This window comes from Macaca fascicularis, chromosome 3, assembly GCF_037993035.2.
Source record: "Macaca fascicularis isolate 582-1 chromosome 3, T2T-MFA8v1.1".
NCBI lineage: Eukaryota > Metazoa > Chordata > Mammalia > Primates > Cercopithecidae > Macaca > Macaca fascicularis.
The window spans coordinates 191881313-191898139 of NC_088377.1; the positions used below are offsets into that span (position 1 = coordinate 191881313).

Below are 16827 nucleotides of genomic sequence, written 5' to 3' on the forward strand. Positions count from 1 at the left end.
TAAACACAATAACTATAAGGAGAATAATAGCCAAGGATTGAAAAATTCCTCTGAGAAAAGATTCCCAGGAGTCAAATTTAATCAACTAAAGAAATCAATGGAGAAGGCAGGAGTTGTCTGATGAAAGATTTATATTTGTTTCTTAAGATCCTTTAAATTGAAGGCAACAATTTCTAATGTGTTAACATAGAAACATTTTTATCACTATAAGCAGAATCTTCTTCTTCCATTTTTTTATTTGTACAAATTTATAGGGAACATGTGAACTTTTGTTACATGTACATAACACACAGTGAAGGGTATTTAGGGTGTCCGTCAAATACAGTATATTTTTGTTTAACTATAGTCACCCTACTCTGCCATCAAACACTGAACTTATTACTTCTATCTAACTCTAAGTTGGTACCCTTTAACCCAATTCTCTTCATCCACCCACTACTTTCCCAGTCTCTGCTATCTTTTCACTCTTTTCTACTTCCACATGATCGAATCTTTCAACTCCCACATATGATATTTCAGTTCCCACATGTGATATTTTTCTTTTTATGCTTGGCTTATTTCACTTAAGATAAAGACCTCCAGGGAGATCTGGCAAGATGGCCGAATAGGAACAGCTCCGGTCTGCAGCGCCCAGCAAGACCAGTGCAAAAGACCAGTGATTCCTGCATTTCCAAGTACATACACCAGGAACATAGTCATTTATTATTATGATCAAGTGTTATGTACTATAAATAATTGTATGTTCTATATGACTGGCAGCTATTCACACCAACATCACCACAAACACGTGAATAATGTGTTGCACTATGACATTCAATAGCTACAGTGTCACTAGGTGAATTTTTTAGTTCCATGATAACCTTATGAAACCACTGTAGTATATACAGCCCTTAATTTATCAAAATGGCATGATGTAGTACATGACTATACTCAGTTTATATGAGCACTTATTTTTCTCTAGGCCAATTAAATATAGTTATTTTAATATTATTTCTAATAATACTATCCATAGGTGGAAGAAAATTACATATAAATAACATACACATATGTAGATATATATAAATATATAAACAGATGCAAATAGAGTCATGGCATCTCTTCTAAAAGTTTAGCCATGTATCAGGCATAATAATGTAAAACTCATTAGTTGGGTTCAAACTATGTTCTTGCCTGTTCAGATGGCTCAAGACTTTAATTAATATTTGTGTAAAGGGCATAAAATGTTTTCTATTTGTCTGTTTATTTCTAAAAGATTCCTCTTTTTCTCCCTACTTATGAGTCTTTTCTCTGACGCTTGCATTTAGAAGATTTAGACATCTCAAAGTCACAGAGAAAGGATGTTATGTTTTCTCCAGAAGGAGTTTTGGGACATATTTGCCTATTATCAGAAGTCAATCTTATTGAGACTGCAGATTACATTTTAGGTGAGTGACTGAGGAGACATCCACTGTATTTCCAATTAGTCTTTCTTCTTTTTATTCTTAGGTGGATGCTTTTACAATAACTTGGGAGTGTGTATAAGACCAAAAGTTAAATTTAGTTGTTCCAGATACCCCTGACTCATCTGAAGATCTAATTTTTTAAGGAAGTTGGTATTGATGAGGTTCAGATGGAAAAGACAAGAGACCAAAGAGGTTAGTAGGTTCAGAATAGTTTTCTATTAGCACACTGCAAAGATTTCCTTAAAGGGCTATTTTCTGAGTCATTCTGTGTTTTGGAATCTTTTGTACACAAATCAAAAAATGTATCTCATTGTATTTGAAACATTTGGGATTCCCCCCTCTTTTATTCCTAATGTACCCATAGATAAAAAATTTCATCTACAATAAAACTTCCCCATTATGGCCACTATAACTCTAAGTTATCTTCCTGAGATGCACCCATTTCTCTAGAAATGCACAGGTTCTAGGTCTGTAATTTTTAAACCTAAAATGCACTGGAGTTACAGACAGAGGAGTCCCAGACTCCTTAGATTTTGATAAACACATAATTCTCTGTTCTAAAATTCTACATCAGAGTTCCTTAACTGGACTCAGTCCAGTTCTTGTCAAACACCCAGTTCAACCTTTGAAATCCAAACCAGATTTTGGTTAGACCTAGTCTGGAAGCTAGTGTACACTATACTGGACCTGGTCCAGTTTCTGTCAATCACTCAGCTCAACCTCTGGATCCTTTCAGAAATAAAACTTCTCAAATAAACTTATAGAGCTCAGGATGCAAAATGCAGAGAGCTCAGGGTGCAAATGCAGGATGCAAAATGCAAAATCTGAGAGGCACTTACCCGTAACCTTTAGATGCAGCAAGAAATTAACACAATGGGCTCAGCAAGTACCTATGCCTGGTTGCTTACTGCTTCTGGGGATTACAAGGGGATACTTCAGATCCCATTTCTGACACCAAACTGGTAAAAATCAAGGCACAACAAAATTTTCAAGTTTATTTCAATAGCAAGCAATTCATGAATTGGGAAACACACAAACCAAAAGCAGTACTCTGATGACAAAGCATCAGAGGCAAGTATTTATAGGATGAATGCAGAAGCAAATTTGAAAATTATTTGATTGGTTGCTGTTATGAATTTGCCTTTTCTCTTTACCTTGCTGGAAAGTTCATAGTCACTAATCATATGTTGATTGGCTGCTTATGAATGACTGAGATTAAGTTTTGTTTTTGTCTAGAAACGACAGAAATGACTCAAGTTAAATTAATTTACCAGAAATAACCCAAATTAAGTTTTGCTTATGTTTTCAATTTAAGCATCATTAAAGCTATTTTTAATGCCTAATTAGTTTTGTTTGCTCAGAACCCACTCTCCACTTTAATTTTGTTTTAACAAGATGAATGTTGATGTTCAATTATTTAGCTGTGCCAAAGTGTCTGTTATAAATGCAGTACCACTAATTCTCTTAAGTTCTCTGAGTCACAAAGAAAGAGCCGGGGATGACATTTCTTGTCATCCCTTTCCCCATATGGACCACATGAGAGTCCACCAACAAGAGGCACTCAGGTGAGATTTGGGAGGTGGATGAGAAAGAAGGAGAATCATTCTCTGGTAGTGACAGCAAAGAGACAATGGGTGAACCACAGATGCATATTACAGCAGACGAGCACCTGAAAGCCACCAGCTCCGTGCAGCAGTGAGTTTCCCCAGGCCTGTGCATTCCCAGCTCTCCAAAGCCTGTGACAGTCTCTAATTCCCTGGACGGAAAGTGCATCCTACTTTTAATGCCTAAATGTGCTTCAGTTTTCCTAATTGACTCCTCTGTATCAGCTGAGGAACATGTAATGCTCTTTGGAAACAATGGAGGCAAAATAATTTTCAGAAATAACAGACCCCAGTAGTCCTGGGTTATAAAATATGAAAATGAGACTACTAACATCACAAGGGATTTGTGCCACATATCTAGCTAAATTCTTATTTGACAAGTGTAAAAGATTTTAAGATAATCTATACCACTAATTTATATTTTTGTCTTGAATTTACATCCTTCATAAATTTTGAAATATTTTGAGGCAAAACATTTCCAAAGTCTTTGTAAGACAGTGTCTTATATCACACTTCTCATCTAGTGCTCAAGAAAAATACTTGTGAATTTTCCAATTTTAGGTCAATTAGTCTTTGTTACTATTTAAAAAGTCTTGCCTCTATGGGCATTTTTTGGTGCCTTAATGGAAGCTATTTCATGTTTCCTATACATTTAATTTTTTAATTTTTTTCCGCCTTGTTTTCCAACAAATTTTCTATAACTGAAGTAATAACTTATTTTACCTTCTCTCCAACTAAAAATGTTGTTTTGTGTGTGTGCAATAATTTAAGTTTTATTGCTGTCAGTCATAAGCTCAGATCCTATTAAACGTTGTTTAGTTTTTCATTGGTAAATGTTTAATTCCGGCTCCAGGTGACTAACTTTGTCAATTCTGCTTTTGATTGTTGAGAGAAAGCTTTTTATCATGCACGCTATGTAACTGCTGAAAATGTCTCATCATAATAGTACACTCCGTTATCTTTCCTTTTTTTTTTTTTAACACAACAAACAAGCTGTGTGTTTTCTTTTGCTGTGCTGTGGCATATTACTATTACTATTAATCATGAAATTTGTGACATATCTCCTGCTCATCTATAGTTCTCTTTCCTGTTCTAATTGTAGCACTAGCTTAATCATCTCCATTCAATTCTGCATCAGCATTGTGCCTTCACTTCAAAATTAAAAACTTGTCTATACTTATTTTAAGCTAAAAGGTAATTTGTGTTATAAGTAAAATAATACTTAGCATTTAATTTTAATTATCATTTACAAGATAGATAGGTGTAACTATAACTCATACTGTCTACATAAAATATTGAAATAAAGATATTATATCCTGATTAAAAAATTATTCAAACTGAATCAATCCTTTGACACTGACTAGATCAGTGATGTATCTACATGTGGTGCTGAAAACAATCCATATGGCAACACATTTGCAGTCCAATACAGATGCATCTCTATTTTCAAATTATTTCTTCTTCTTCTTCTTCTTCTTCTTCTTCTTCTTCTTCTTCTTCTTCTTCTTCTTCTTCTTCTTCTTCCTCTTCTTCTTCTTCTTTCTTTTTTCTTTTTTTAAGAGATGGGGTTCCACCATGTTGCCCAGGCTGATCTTGAAATCCTGGGCCAATTTACCTCCAATGTTAGCCTCCCAAAGTGCTGGAATTACAAGTGTGAGCCACCATGCCTGGTTCAGACGCTTCTCAACTTACAACAGAGTTATGTCCTGAGAAATCCATTGTAAGGTGAAATATTGAAAGTCTAAAATGCACTCAATAAACCTAACCTACCGGTCGTTATAGCTTGGCAACACAGTACACTGCAGGGTATCAGTTGTTTACCAGAGTAATCGTGTGCTGACTGGGAGTTGCAGCTCATTGCCACAGCTGAGCTTTGTGAGAGGGTATCACGTGGCTTTCTACTGCATGCACAGAACTTTCATATCTTCATCAAGTCAAGAAATCCTAAGTCAAACCATCATAAGTCAGGGATGATCTGTAATATCTTAAGTGATGCAATAGTTAGAGGTATTTCCACCAAAATAGTAAAGTTGTGTTTCATGGTTAAATATTTTACATGGTTTCAAAATTTAAAAGTAATGACAACTGAATAAAATTTAAAATTTAGTTTCTCAGGTGTACCCCTATATATTAAGTGCTCAGTAGCCACATGTGGATAATAGCTACCCTATTGGATACTGTCATTTCCAGAAAATACTCAAATGTGGAATTTTAACACACACTTCTACATAATCCATGAGTGAAAAGACATCACAAGAAATATAGAAAGTATTTTAAAAGAATGATAGTGAAAATAGAATATTTTAAAATGTGGGCCAGGCATGGTGGCTCATGCCTGTAATCTCACCACTTTGGTAGGCTGAAGCAGGAGGACTGCTTGAGCTCAGGAGTTTGAGACCAGCCTGGGCAACAAAGTGAGACCCCATCTCTACAAAAACTAAAAAATTCAACTGGGTGTGGTGATACATGCCTGTGTTCCAAGGTACACAAGAAGCTGAGGTGGGGGAATTGCTTGAGCCCAGGAGGTTGAGGCTTTAGTGAGCCATGATCATGCCACTGTACACCAGCCCGGGCAACAGAGCAAGATCCTGTCTCAAAAAAAAAAAAAAAAAAAAAGAAAGGTAAAAATGTGTGAGATATAGATAAACATGCACAGAAGGACATTTTATAGCTTTATAGTTATATGTTTGAAAAGAAGAATTTTTAATAAGAAAAAGGATATTGTAGGTAATATGTTATAGAGGCTTTGGATATTATATCTTCTGCAGAATATTGAGTTTGCTCCAACAGGCACTTAAACTACTGACAGATCGCTTTTGCCTTGGGAAGGCTTGATCTTAGACATCATTAGAAGGGTTTGCTTTAATTTTGCTCTTCCTTCTAGGGCAAGTCTCTTAGTTCTGAGATGCAGTACTTAATCCTAAAATATGACCCTTTTGGTATTTTAGTGGAAATATACAAGTTTTCCAAGGTCTTCTGACTTGATGGACTGGAACTTGCAATTTTCTTTGCTACTGTGGGCAACTGCTGACATCTCTGATCAGTTCTTTCAACCTCCACAGAAGTTTTCCTGGGATCCTCTGGAGAGTACCCTGTGCTTGTACAGCTCAGGCTCAGCCAAGGATTTGAAGGGAGAAATGCAGAGCTTTTGGTGCCCACCCCAGAAATCCCCACCGCTCCATCTCCCCGCTCTGCAGCTCTTTTATTTTGGGGAGTTCCCATGTAAATTTTTACATGCTCTGGTTGTCCCAGGCTCCATCCTGCCAACCTCCAGGCCACTGTGAACATCTGGTGTGTGCTGTTTCTGCATCCAGACTGAATACTGCCTTAATGTGAAAAATCACATCAAGATGAGACCAGTGTGCTCCCCTCATCTTAAGGGTCATGTTCTCTGCAACAATGTCTACCTGCATTTGACCGTTTCCCATGCCTTCAAAGTTGTTTTCTTAGTATTATAATTTTGAATTTTCTATACACTTTATAAATGTTATCACAAAAAGGTTAGAGGCTGAAACCTTTCTGTGACACTCCACACCTGCTTTGATCCACCAAGGAAGAAAATCCCTATACTGACGGAGCTCAAATTCTCCAAATCCCTGTTTTTTCATCCTTCACTTTAGTGTAGAGATATTTTTAACAGACTCTATAAGCTGCTATTATCACAGCTTTGGCCAAGACAACCCTCCCTCATGACCATCACCCCCCACCACTAATTTCTTACCGGTTGATAGACTAGAGTTTCTAGAACATACCCACACATGCCTTCCCCATTCTCTGAAGTTGAAAGAGTGAGAGCTATGCAGAGACATCTGCCCCTGTTCCTGAAATGTCATGGGAGATATCTTTCCTGGTGCTTAGTCAAAAAGGAAAGAAAACACCATATTTGAGGTAATTAAAAACAACCTTTAATGAATGACATGTTTTGAGTGCCTTGCCAGTTAGTCGCTGAATGGATCTCATTTGGTCAAATGCTTGTGTTTTCTCCTATGACATTACTTAAATTAATAGAGTTAAAATAATAGTGTCAAAATTTACAAAATTACCTCCTATCTGAATGAAAATGCAAATGATTCTAACTTTTACTTCAGTAGCTCTGGAGTTTTAAGTCTGTTCACTTAGAAAGAAAATGGTCTTGACTAACTTATACTTAAACTATTTACCAGTTCCCTCAAACTTAACATAAATGTAAGACATTGCCAACTAGAATACCAATAAGATTTTTTTTGGCGGGGGGGAAATTACACAATGATTTTAACTTTCACATAGAAGAAAAAAATGCCTGAGAATCGCAAGGTAAATATGAAAATGAAGACTGAGGCAAAAATTGGCTCCCACATTATAGTCAAAGCCACTGTAACCAAATCAATATTTTATTCATACAGGAGTAGAAAAGTAGAACACATGAACAGAAATAAAGATTCTGACACAAATCTTAAGGAGTGTGAATGAGAATCGAATGTATGATAAACGTTGCATTTTCAGTTCAATGGGAAATTGATTGCTTACTTACTAAATGATTGTGGCACAAAGGCCATCTTCAGCATACACCAAATAACTCTGTGCTCTGCTTTGAGGCACTTTTCTGAATCTGTTAGCAAGAGAACTGCTGAAGCTTTCTCAGATGTCTGCTGTGTTCTAGGGAAGCTGGGGGATGGCCTCAGAGCAGGAGGCCACAGATTGGGTGTCTGGCTGTTGAGAATCTCCAACAGCGGACAAGTGTCCAGGTAGACCTGAGGCTGTGCCCTGCGATTTCTGACCATCTCCCAGCACTGTCCCCACAAGCTGTACTTCCCACCCCTCTCAGGAGAAAGTAGCAAAAGACCCCCTGCCAGGCAGCTTGAAGAAAGGAAAAGAGGAATATATTGGGGAGCAGTTTCCCCATTGCCTCCTATTATCTTCCCAAATGTTGGTCAACTCCCCAGGAGCATCTTGGACCTCAGAGAAGCTGGGGTGCACCCGAGGCACATCAGTCTCCTCTTGCAGGCAGGCGGCTTCCTGCCTGAGGCCTGAGTCAGGCTGATATCCTACTCCCTTCTCATCCTGTCCAGTATCACTTCTTATAAGCCCCAACTGTAACAACAGCCTTCCAGGAAAACATCATGGACTTCAGAGTTCTCCCATAGACCAGGTAGGCTGCCTTGCAAGATGTTTAAGTCACTCCACTGCTTCCTTTGCAGGTCCCCTTTCTTGCCTGCCTCCTTGCATTCGACCCCCACAAATACCTTGCTAGGGAACCCGTTTGCACATGCAGACACTCACCCCATCCACATGCTCCCGTTATCAAGGGAGAAGGGAGGGGTGGCAGTGAAGGGTGCAGCAGGTTGAAAGTAGTCTGTGCCTTCTAGGAGGTGAAGGCAAATATCATGAGTGGCCATGAAACCCAGGGGAAAAGGGGAAGTAACAGATGCAAGTCGTCTCTAATATAAGTCTACCTTGATGGGGTGGTGTGACCTCCTCTGCCCAAGTCCACTTGCATCTCTAGGGGCTTCCATGTTCTGTAGCCACGACAAGGAACCACCTTCTTGACCACAGCCTAGCTTCTTGGATACCTTGCCCCCGACTTCTCCCATCATTCCCATTAGGATGTTCCAACGGGGCTTGTTTGTTACAGTTCAAGAGTGAACAAAAGGGCTGCTCCTCCTGCCTCCATCCCTGTTCCTCCTTGCTCTCCTCTCAGCCCAGTCTCCAACCCTCCCCATGTCTCAGCACCACTGCCATGTTCCAGCCACCAGACACAACAGGCACCTTAAACCATCATGGTGTGGGGAGAGATGAGACGTCATCTGGTCAACAGCTCGCACAGAGCTGCTGCACCAAGTGTGACTGCATGACTCCAGTGCAGTCAAAAGCTGTGGAAGTTACACAGAAGTAAAAGATACAGGCCTGCCCTCAAGAAACTTTGGTTCTATCAGAGTATAGGCAAGTAAACCATGAAAGGCAATGCCAGTGAGATAGAAGGTCCAATAGGAAGACAGCATGCTGTTGGCGCACAGAGGAGGGAGGACCCAGATGTTCTAGAAGAAGGAATGAAGAAACTGGGATGTGATCTGGGCACACTAGACCCCGTCCTCCAGCCCCATGCCTCTCTTCCTACACCAGACATCATGACCTGGAGACTGGGAAGCACTCCATGGGATGGAAAGAGAAACAGAGGACTGGACACAGGGGTGCAAGGGCTGATGGTGTCCTTGGCTCAAGTCCAGCACAGGCTCAAAGGTCAGCCCTCCCCAACAGGCGTCTGTGGGCTTCCTCAGATTCCTTCTGGATCTGGGACAGTCCTTCCATCCATGACTCTTCACCAGGCACGTCCTCAGAGCCCTGATCCTGTGTTACTTTCCTTTCCTGTAGTTCTTTGAGCGACAAGTTTTGCTGGGTATATTGGTAAGCCTTGTTGCTGTAATAGTTGCCTTCGTTTTCCCACAAGATGGCTTTGACATTCTCCATAAGCTCTTGCAGTTGGGCCTCCTGCTCCTCCCCCTGAGCCCTGTTGTTGAAGCTGCAATGGCGCCGTGCAACGGTCACATCCAGCTGGGCGAGGGCCTGGTTGTCGGTCTCTCGCACATAGTCTTCCAGGGAGCCGCCGGCCAGGTCTTCCTTCCGGGTGAACACCAGGATGGTGTGACCCAGAACCCCCACTCCAAAGACCTCCTGCAGGCGTCTGACCACCTGCTGATCCTCATCTGTGAACCGGCCCAGCTGTGTCACCAGGAGCACAGCGTGGGGCCCTGGGGAGGATAAGATGATGGCTTGGCGGATAGCGGCTGCCGCCTCCGGCAGGACCTGGGAGGACAAAATGTCAGGTGTGTCAATCACCTCAAGTTCCTTCCCAGCCCACTCTCGGCTCCCTCTCTGGGAGGTCTTGGTCACGGGTCTGGTGCTGAGTTTAGACTCAAAGACGTCCCTGCCAAGGATGCTGTTTCCTGTTGCACTTTTCCCACTTCCTGTTTTCCCCACAAGAATGAGCCTCAGTCTCCTTCGGGTCTTCTGTTCTTTCTCCCTTAGACCTAGAAGTATCCAAAGAAAGCAGAAGGAACTGGGGTTAGGGCCCATCTTGTTCTCACCAGAAGCCCCTGGTGTACCCCCAGACTGCAGGGGCAGATTGTCAAAGACCAACATCTGCCCTGAAACCAGCGCTGGGCCACCATTCTGGGTCCACATTCTTGAAGGTGGGGCTGAACATTCTCTCCCAGTGAAAGAGTGGAGCCTAGAGAGAAAAGCGAGACTTGGCCAATAGAACACCAAGACACCCAATACCAGGGTTTTTAGATATGACTGGGGAAGAAGGCAGGAAGGAAATTCCCTTCTCCTGGTCTTGCAGGTCCCAAGACCCAGAGCACATAAAGAAGTGACAAGTAATAGCCGGTTTCCCAGTCTTGTCTCCACTGAAGACATTGATGTATCTCAGATGACAGAGCATGAAGCTGGCATGTGGCAGCATGGGGGCAGTCACCTCCTGGGTACCAACAGGCCTTGCTGTGGCCTGCCAGCCACCCTTGGCTCTGACCCACACACCAATTCTAACTGAGTGACACTGGCCCCCCTCCAGCTTCCCCAAGGTGGTTGGAAAGGAATTCGAGTGAATGGGCAGGAGTCTGGGCAGTAGATGTTCTTCCCCACCCACCTAGCCCAGTGCAGAGCCAGAGGAGACAGGAACCCCCATCTGAGAAGCCTGGAGCTAGCACACACCACTGGACTTTACTAAAGCCAAATGCATCACTTGAGATCTGGAGAGGATTCTTAAGGGAATAGCTAACTTTGATTGGTGTAACAAAAGGTCAAACCGGTGTTAGCACAGGTATTGGTAATTGGTAACCTATTGTAGTAGGTTAACATGGCTTTTTCCAGATGGCTCAGGCCATTTAAGTTCATAAAGTAAAAGGTCATTCATATTAAAATACATAATGAATCACAAATAATGTATTCTGGCCAGGAAAGGGCTGGGTTTCCAGCTTTTCTAAATCCTGCCTGAAAGTTAAGCGCCTGACCCTGTGCAATGGCTTTAGGGAAAGGGACGCCCTCGATAAGGCAGAGCCCAGATGTGAGGCAGCAGCCAAGTACATTCTGCTTGTTCACAAGGCGCTTTCAACCTTACAACCGTGACAGCTCCACTTTGGAGTCAGTCAAACACCCACACATGGTCTTGGTCCAAGGCCACTTATTTTTGTCACACCCACTGTCAGCACATCCTTCCTGAGGAAGAACATCCACCATGTGAAAGCCTTTCCTTTGGGACTGGCATGGTGAGTTAGTCATTGGTGCTATTTTTTGCCTCCTTTTATCTACCATACCTACCCGGGGGTCTTTTTTCTTATTTTGGCAAGTGATAAGAAGGGCCCTACCTCAAAGACCTCTGATGGTGACTGAGGTGGGTAAATTTCTGCGACCAGGGGACACCAGCTGCCTCTCCAAGCACATCATGGTGGCGGAGCTGTGTCCCACCTGCACCCCAAGTGTTTCCCACCCGCTCCTCTCTCCTCATTCGCTTTACCTCCTGACAGCTCCAGCACAGGATCCTGGGACAGCTCTTCTCGGGGATTCTCCTGGGGCATGTGTTCACATTCATCTTCCTCCATCTACATAAAAAAAAAATCATATGTTCTACTGACTTTCCAAATGAGTTTCAACAGCTACCTGCCTTTCGCCTTTCTCTTGCCAGGGGAAAGTTTTTTGCATTAGTTTAGGGTTGGGGTGGGACTGAGTGAGGCAATGGAAGAAGGGGTCTAAGACACTCTCTGCTGTCTTTAGGGACCCTATCCCCCGCCCCCTCCACTGTGGTCTCCATAAGTTTAAGAGATTTTACAGATAAAGGTGCAACTGGCCTGGGACCTGAGGAATGGATGATATTTGGATAGACACAGGGTCTGGAACTGTTCTGGGAGGTGGGGGGAGGTGGAGGGGGAGGCAGTGGGGAGAAGGTGGGGGAAGGAGAGGAGGAAGAGGAGGAGGAGGAGGAGGAGGAAGGGAAGCACAGAAGCAGGTGTGATTGTGATCCTGTGTGCCCTGGGAGCAGTAGGAAGTCTAGTGTGCCTGGAGGACGTGAATGAGTAGGATGTTGTTGGAAGGGTCTTGGGGCCAGACTTTGGAGAAGACTGTGCAGTGAGGATTGCAGAGAACTGGGATTGCAGGGGCTGAGCTGGGAAGGAAGCCAGAGACTTCAGGGGAGATGCAACCACCAGTTAGGTCTACCTAGGCCTCAGCATCCCATCAGTATGAATGTTGGACCTGAACAAGATGCCTGTGAATGTCTCTTCCCCAATTAAGGTCCCAACATACTTCATAACATTTTTTAGAGCAATTCTTAGTCCTCTTTGCAAATTAGGGCCACATCATTCCCAACTAGGAACTCCTGTCCCCCTTCCCATGACAGCAATGTGTCCTGGCTTCATGGACTAACACAGTTCTGTATGTCAAGATCCCATAAGGTTCTCTCTGCGGATTTTCTCTGTGCGACTGAGGAGGAAGTTGCATGGTCCATGACTGTTTTTCCAGATCATGTAGGACATTCATAACCAGATGAAACAGATCCAGATGAAGGGTCTGGGGTGTGGGGAAACCTAAGTCCAGGGGAACCTGATAGACAGGTTTTTCTCATTGCCACATTGTTGTATTTTTGTTCTACTCTGCTCACCTGGCAAACACTCCAGTCCTCCCCAGATCCCAGGAGTGTATATGTGGATATTGCTTTATGATTGGTAGATATCAATTTTGCAGTGCTGGGCTGGGGATGGAGGGAGTCCAGGAAGGTCTGGTGACTTTCTAGCAAGAGAGAAAAAGCAGACCAGGCGGACAGCCTTACTCAAACTTGAACAGCCAGATTCTGGAAAGAGTCCAATATTTCACCTACCAAAGGGAGTTCAGTTCTTCCTAACTGGTGGTCTCTCAATCTCTTTGTCCCTGACTTCCTTACATCCCTGATGGAAACTGAGGCAGCACTTTACCAATGTAATCTCATTCCTCCTTTAGAGAGAACAGGCAGGCAGCTTAACAGGAAACAACAGCCGGGTGGGACTAGGCTGTGGCATGCAGGAACCTGCAGTGTGCCCTCGCAGGGTTTTGGGGGAACGGGTCTGCACCCAAGGTGCCTCCCTGCCTCCTCCTGGACCCTGCCTGGAATGGCACCTCCCATATTGGCCACAGTGTGTGTTGTCTCCAACACAGAAGATGGAACAGATAGTACCATCCTTGTCATGTTGCTCTGGAAGAAAGCAAAACTCAGAGAAGCATCTTGCCAAATATTAAACAGTGACTTTGTCACAGGGCAAAAAGGTCTCCAGACTTGTTGGTCACAGCTCTTTTTATCACATCACAAACCTGCACACACCACAGCACACAAAAATACACAACACACACACACAAAACACATGTACCACTCACACACATGCAGATGAACACACAAACACATACACACACAAACACAAATATACATACACAACACACACATATGCAAACAACACTCACATACACATACAACACAAACATCACACACGCAAATACCACTCACATTCATGTTAACACATACAAACATGTAAACACACATATACAACACAAACACCCACACATACACATCCAAATATGACACACACAATTACTCAGACTTACCTCTGCACCAGCTAACAGGGAAGAGAAAGGGCCACGTTTCTTGTCTCTCAGCCACACACTCTCACGGAGGAGGCAGAGGAAAGCTTCCATGGTGTATGAACAACATGGAGGACAAGGCCGATGTTTGCTTATATTTTCAGCAAAACGTGATCGAAGAGCTGGGCTGGAGACCTGCCTTGAAACAGCAGTGTCTGCTGGAGATGGAGGAACAGGAAGTGGGCAGGAACACCCGCCCTCCTGAGTCAGGGAGCCTACTGTTGCACTTTGCAGCCTCGGAAGTAGAAAAAGGGAGGATACTAGTGGTGGGATTATTTTTATCCTGAGCCAGGATAACTAGAACTCAGAGCTTAAAAAAAAAGCAGATGCCTCAGAAAGACCTGTGTCAGGAAGAGTGACTTTCTCCTGATCTCTCTTTTCTAAACCCCACCCCCTCCCCAGGGAACTTCTATGCCTCAGTATTGGAGCAAATGGTCATTGTCTCCTTTCTTCCCCAGCCTCTCCTTCCTTTAATAGTTTCTCTCAGGACAAGGTCTGATACTCATTACCTGTAAGGCATGAATCATTGGCAATGACAATTGTTACAGCTTCTAGAAGATCTGCACTATAAGAAGAGGGAAAATACAAAATAATGTCTAAAATGTAGGGTTAAAGAGAGCACTTGTTATGTAGGGTTAAAGAGAGCACTTGTTATGGGAGAAGAACAATATTTTAAACAGAGGCTAAGGGAGAAAAAACCTCAGCATCCTCAAAAACATGTTTTCTAGGACTTTACTGACAGGTCTGATCACTGTGGCTAAAGGGAAGCCATTGAAGGAAGAAATTGAGAACATAGGAGCATAGGTGATGATATTGTTACCACATGATTTTAAAATGTTAAGATTCCCTTAAAAAAATCCACTCAATCTACCATAATAGTTCTAATTTTCTTTTGTTCTGCTCTGGTTGATAGTCATGGTGTATTTACTAAAATTGTTACATAGTATGTGTGTGTGTGTGTGATATTTTATATATATCTTCTAATGTTCTACTTAAATTATTCTGTAAATACCCTGACATAATTAATTTTTTTTGAGACAGAGTCTTATTCTGTCACCCAGGTTGGAGTGCAGTGGTGTGATATCAGTTCACTGCAACCTCATCCTCCCAGGTTCAAGTGATTCTCATGCCTCAGCCTCCCGAGTAGCTGGAATTAGAGGTGTCCGCATGCCCAGCTAATATTTTGTATTTTTAGTACAGACAGGGTGTTGCCATGTTGGCCAGGCTGGTCTTGAACTCCTGACCTCAAGTGATCTGCCCACCTTGGCCTCCCAAAGTGTTGGGATTATGGGCATGAGCCACCGCGCCTGGCCTAACATGATTAATTCTTAAAAGTCATGTGTTGATCTTTACCATTCCATTGCCTAAGTATTTGGAAAGTATTTAGAATGTTATTACTCCACCCATAATTGAAATTAACCATCTATTTTGAATTTTAATCATTTCCATCTTCTGCAAGCTGACCCTGGAGAGTTGCCAGACCTGTGGTTGACTGAGCAAGCCAGGGATCATTCAGCTCAGTGTTCAGTCAGTCATGAGACTTGGGAAGTGTTTGTTACTGCAAGGTAATCTGGCCTAACCTGATTGATACAGCATATGAATCTGATGTTGGTTCTTTTGGGTTGTTTTTTATTTTTTGTTTTTCTTTTTCGCTGACTCTCACTTTTGGTGATTTCTTTTCTGGAATTACATTCACAGTCTTTGATTGTGAACTTAAGTATGGAAATCCTTGGGATTGAAATCAAGGTGGCTTTACTCCAAAGAGGATTTGTGTATATTTTTATCAGGAACTGACAAGGGGGTGCTGGCACTACTAAACTGAGACCACTTCAACCCCATTTTCAGATTTCTGGCTTAATCCAGAAATTCCTCAATCTACAACTCACTTTACAACTGATTCCAAATTTAGGCTCCAGAGAGTATGGCTGAGAGCTTCATTTGCTCCTGGGGCAACCAGTCTTCCCTTTGAGTTTATGGCTTTACTGCCATTTCAGTTTAAGATTTATTTATTTATTTATTTATTTACTTATTTATTTGGTTATTTAAAAAAAATTTTCCCACATGGTGTTATCCCTCACTTCCTGCAAGCCAAAAAATGTATTCTGTTGTTTTGTTGAGGGAGGTCCTCTGTATCCTAATGTCTTAAACATAGCATATTTACAAAGAATGTAATTCACAATCTCTGTCACGATCTTGTTTCTTTTTTTATTATTATACTTTAAGTTCTGGGGTACATGTGCAGAGTGTACAGGTTTGTTACAAAGGTATACACATGCCGTGGTGGTTTGCTGCACCCACCAACCCATCATCTACATTAGGTATTGCTCCTAATGCTATCCCTCCTCCAGCCCCCCACCCCACAGCAGGCCCTGGTATGTGATGTTCCCCTCCGTGTTCCATGTGTTCTCATTGTTCAACTCCCACTTATGAGTGAGAACATGCAGTGTTGGAGTTTCTGTTCTTGTGTTAATTTGCTGAGAATGATGGTTTCCAGAATCATCCATGTCCCAGCAAAGGACATGAGCTCATCCTTTTTCATGGCTGCATAGTATTCCATGGTGTATATGTGCCACATTTTCTTTATCCAGTCTATCATCGATGGGCATTTCAGTTGGTTCCAAGTCTTTGCTATTGTGAACAATGCCAAGATAAATATACGTGTACATATGTCTTTATAGTACAATGATTTATAATCCTTAGGGTATATACCCGGTAATGGGATTGCTGGGTCAAATGGTATTTCTAGTTCTAGATCCTTGGGGAATCGCCACACTGTCTTCCACAATGGATGAACTACTTTACACTCCCACCAACAGTGTAAAAGTGTTCCTATTTCTCCACATCCTCTCCAGCATCTGTTGTTTCCTGACTTTTTTTTTTAAGTTTTTAGAGTTATTTTCATTTATTTATTTTTTTATTATACTTTAAGTTCTAGGGTACATGTACATGTGCCATGTTGGTGTACTGCACCCATTAACTCGTCATTTACATTAGGTATATCTCCTAATGCTATCCCTTCCCCCTCTACCCTCCCCACAATAGGCCCCAATGTGTGATGTTCCCCTTCCTATGTCCAAGTGATCTCATTGTTCAGTTCCCACCTATGAGTGAGAACATGTGGTGTTTGGTTTTCTGTTCTTGCAATA

General features: G+C 42.2%; 1 protein-coding gene across 5 annotated transcripts; it reads right to left on the reverse strand.

The window, feature by feature from the left end:
* Window positions 1-7395: 7395 nt before the first annotated feature.
* On the reverse strand, window positions 7396-13831 carry GIMAP6 (GTPase, IMAP family member 6). Of its 5 annotated transcripts, none has more exons than XM_045388128.3 (4): window positions 13646-13831; window positions 12675-12802; window positions 11535-11619; window positions 7396-9826 (listed from the first exon to the last, which is right to left on the reverse strand). In XM_045388128.3, the coding sequence occupies exons 3-4, from the start codon at window positions 11617-11619 to the stop codon at window positions 9723-9725; spliced, it is 189 nt and encodes a 62-aa protein (XP_045244063.2). In that variant the 5' UTR covers window positions 12675-12802; window positions 13646-13831; the 3' UTR covers window positions 7396-9722. The 5 variants fall into 5 exon arrangements, with proteins under 5 accessions (XP_045244063.2, XP_045244061.2, XP_065398856.1 ...); XM_045388126.2 differs by having other exon boundaries at window positions 7396-10050; XM_065542784.2 differs by lacking the exon at window positions 13646-13831 and adding an exon at window positions 12891-13359 and having other exon boundaries at window positions 7396-10050.
* Window positions 13832-16827: the final 2996 nt, after the last annotated feature.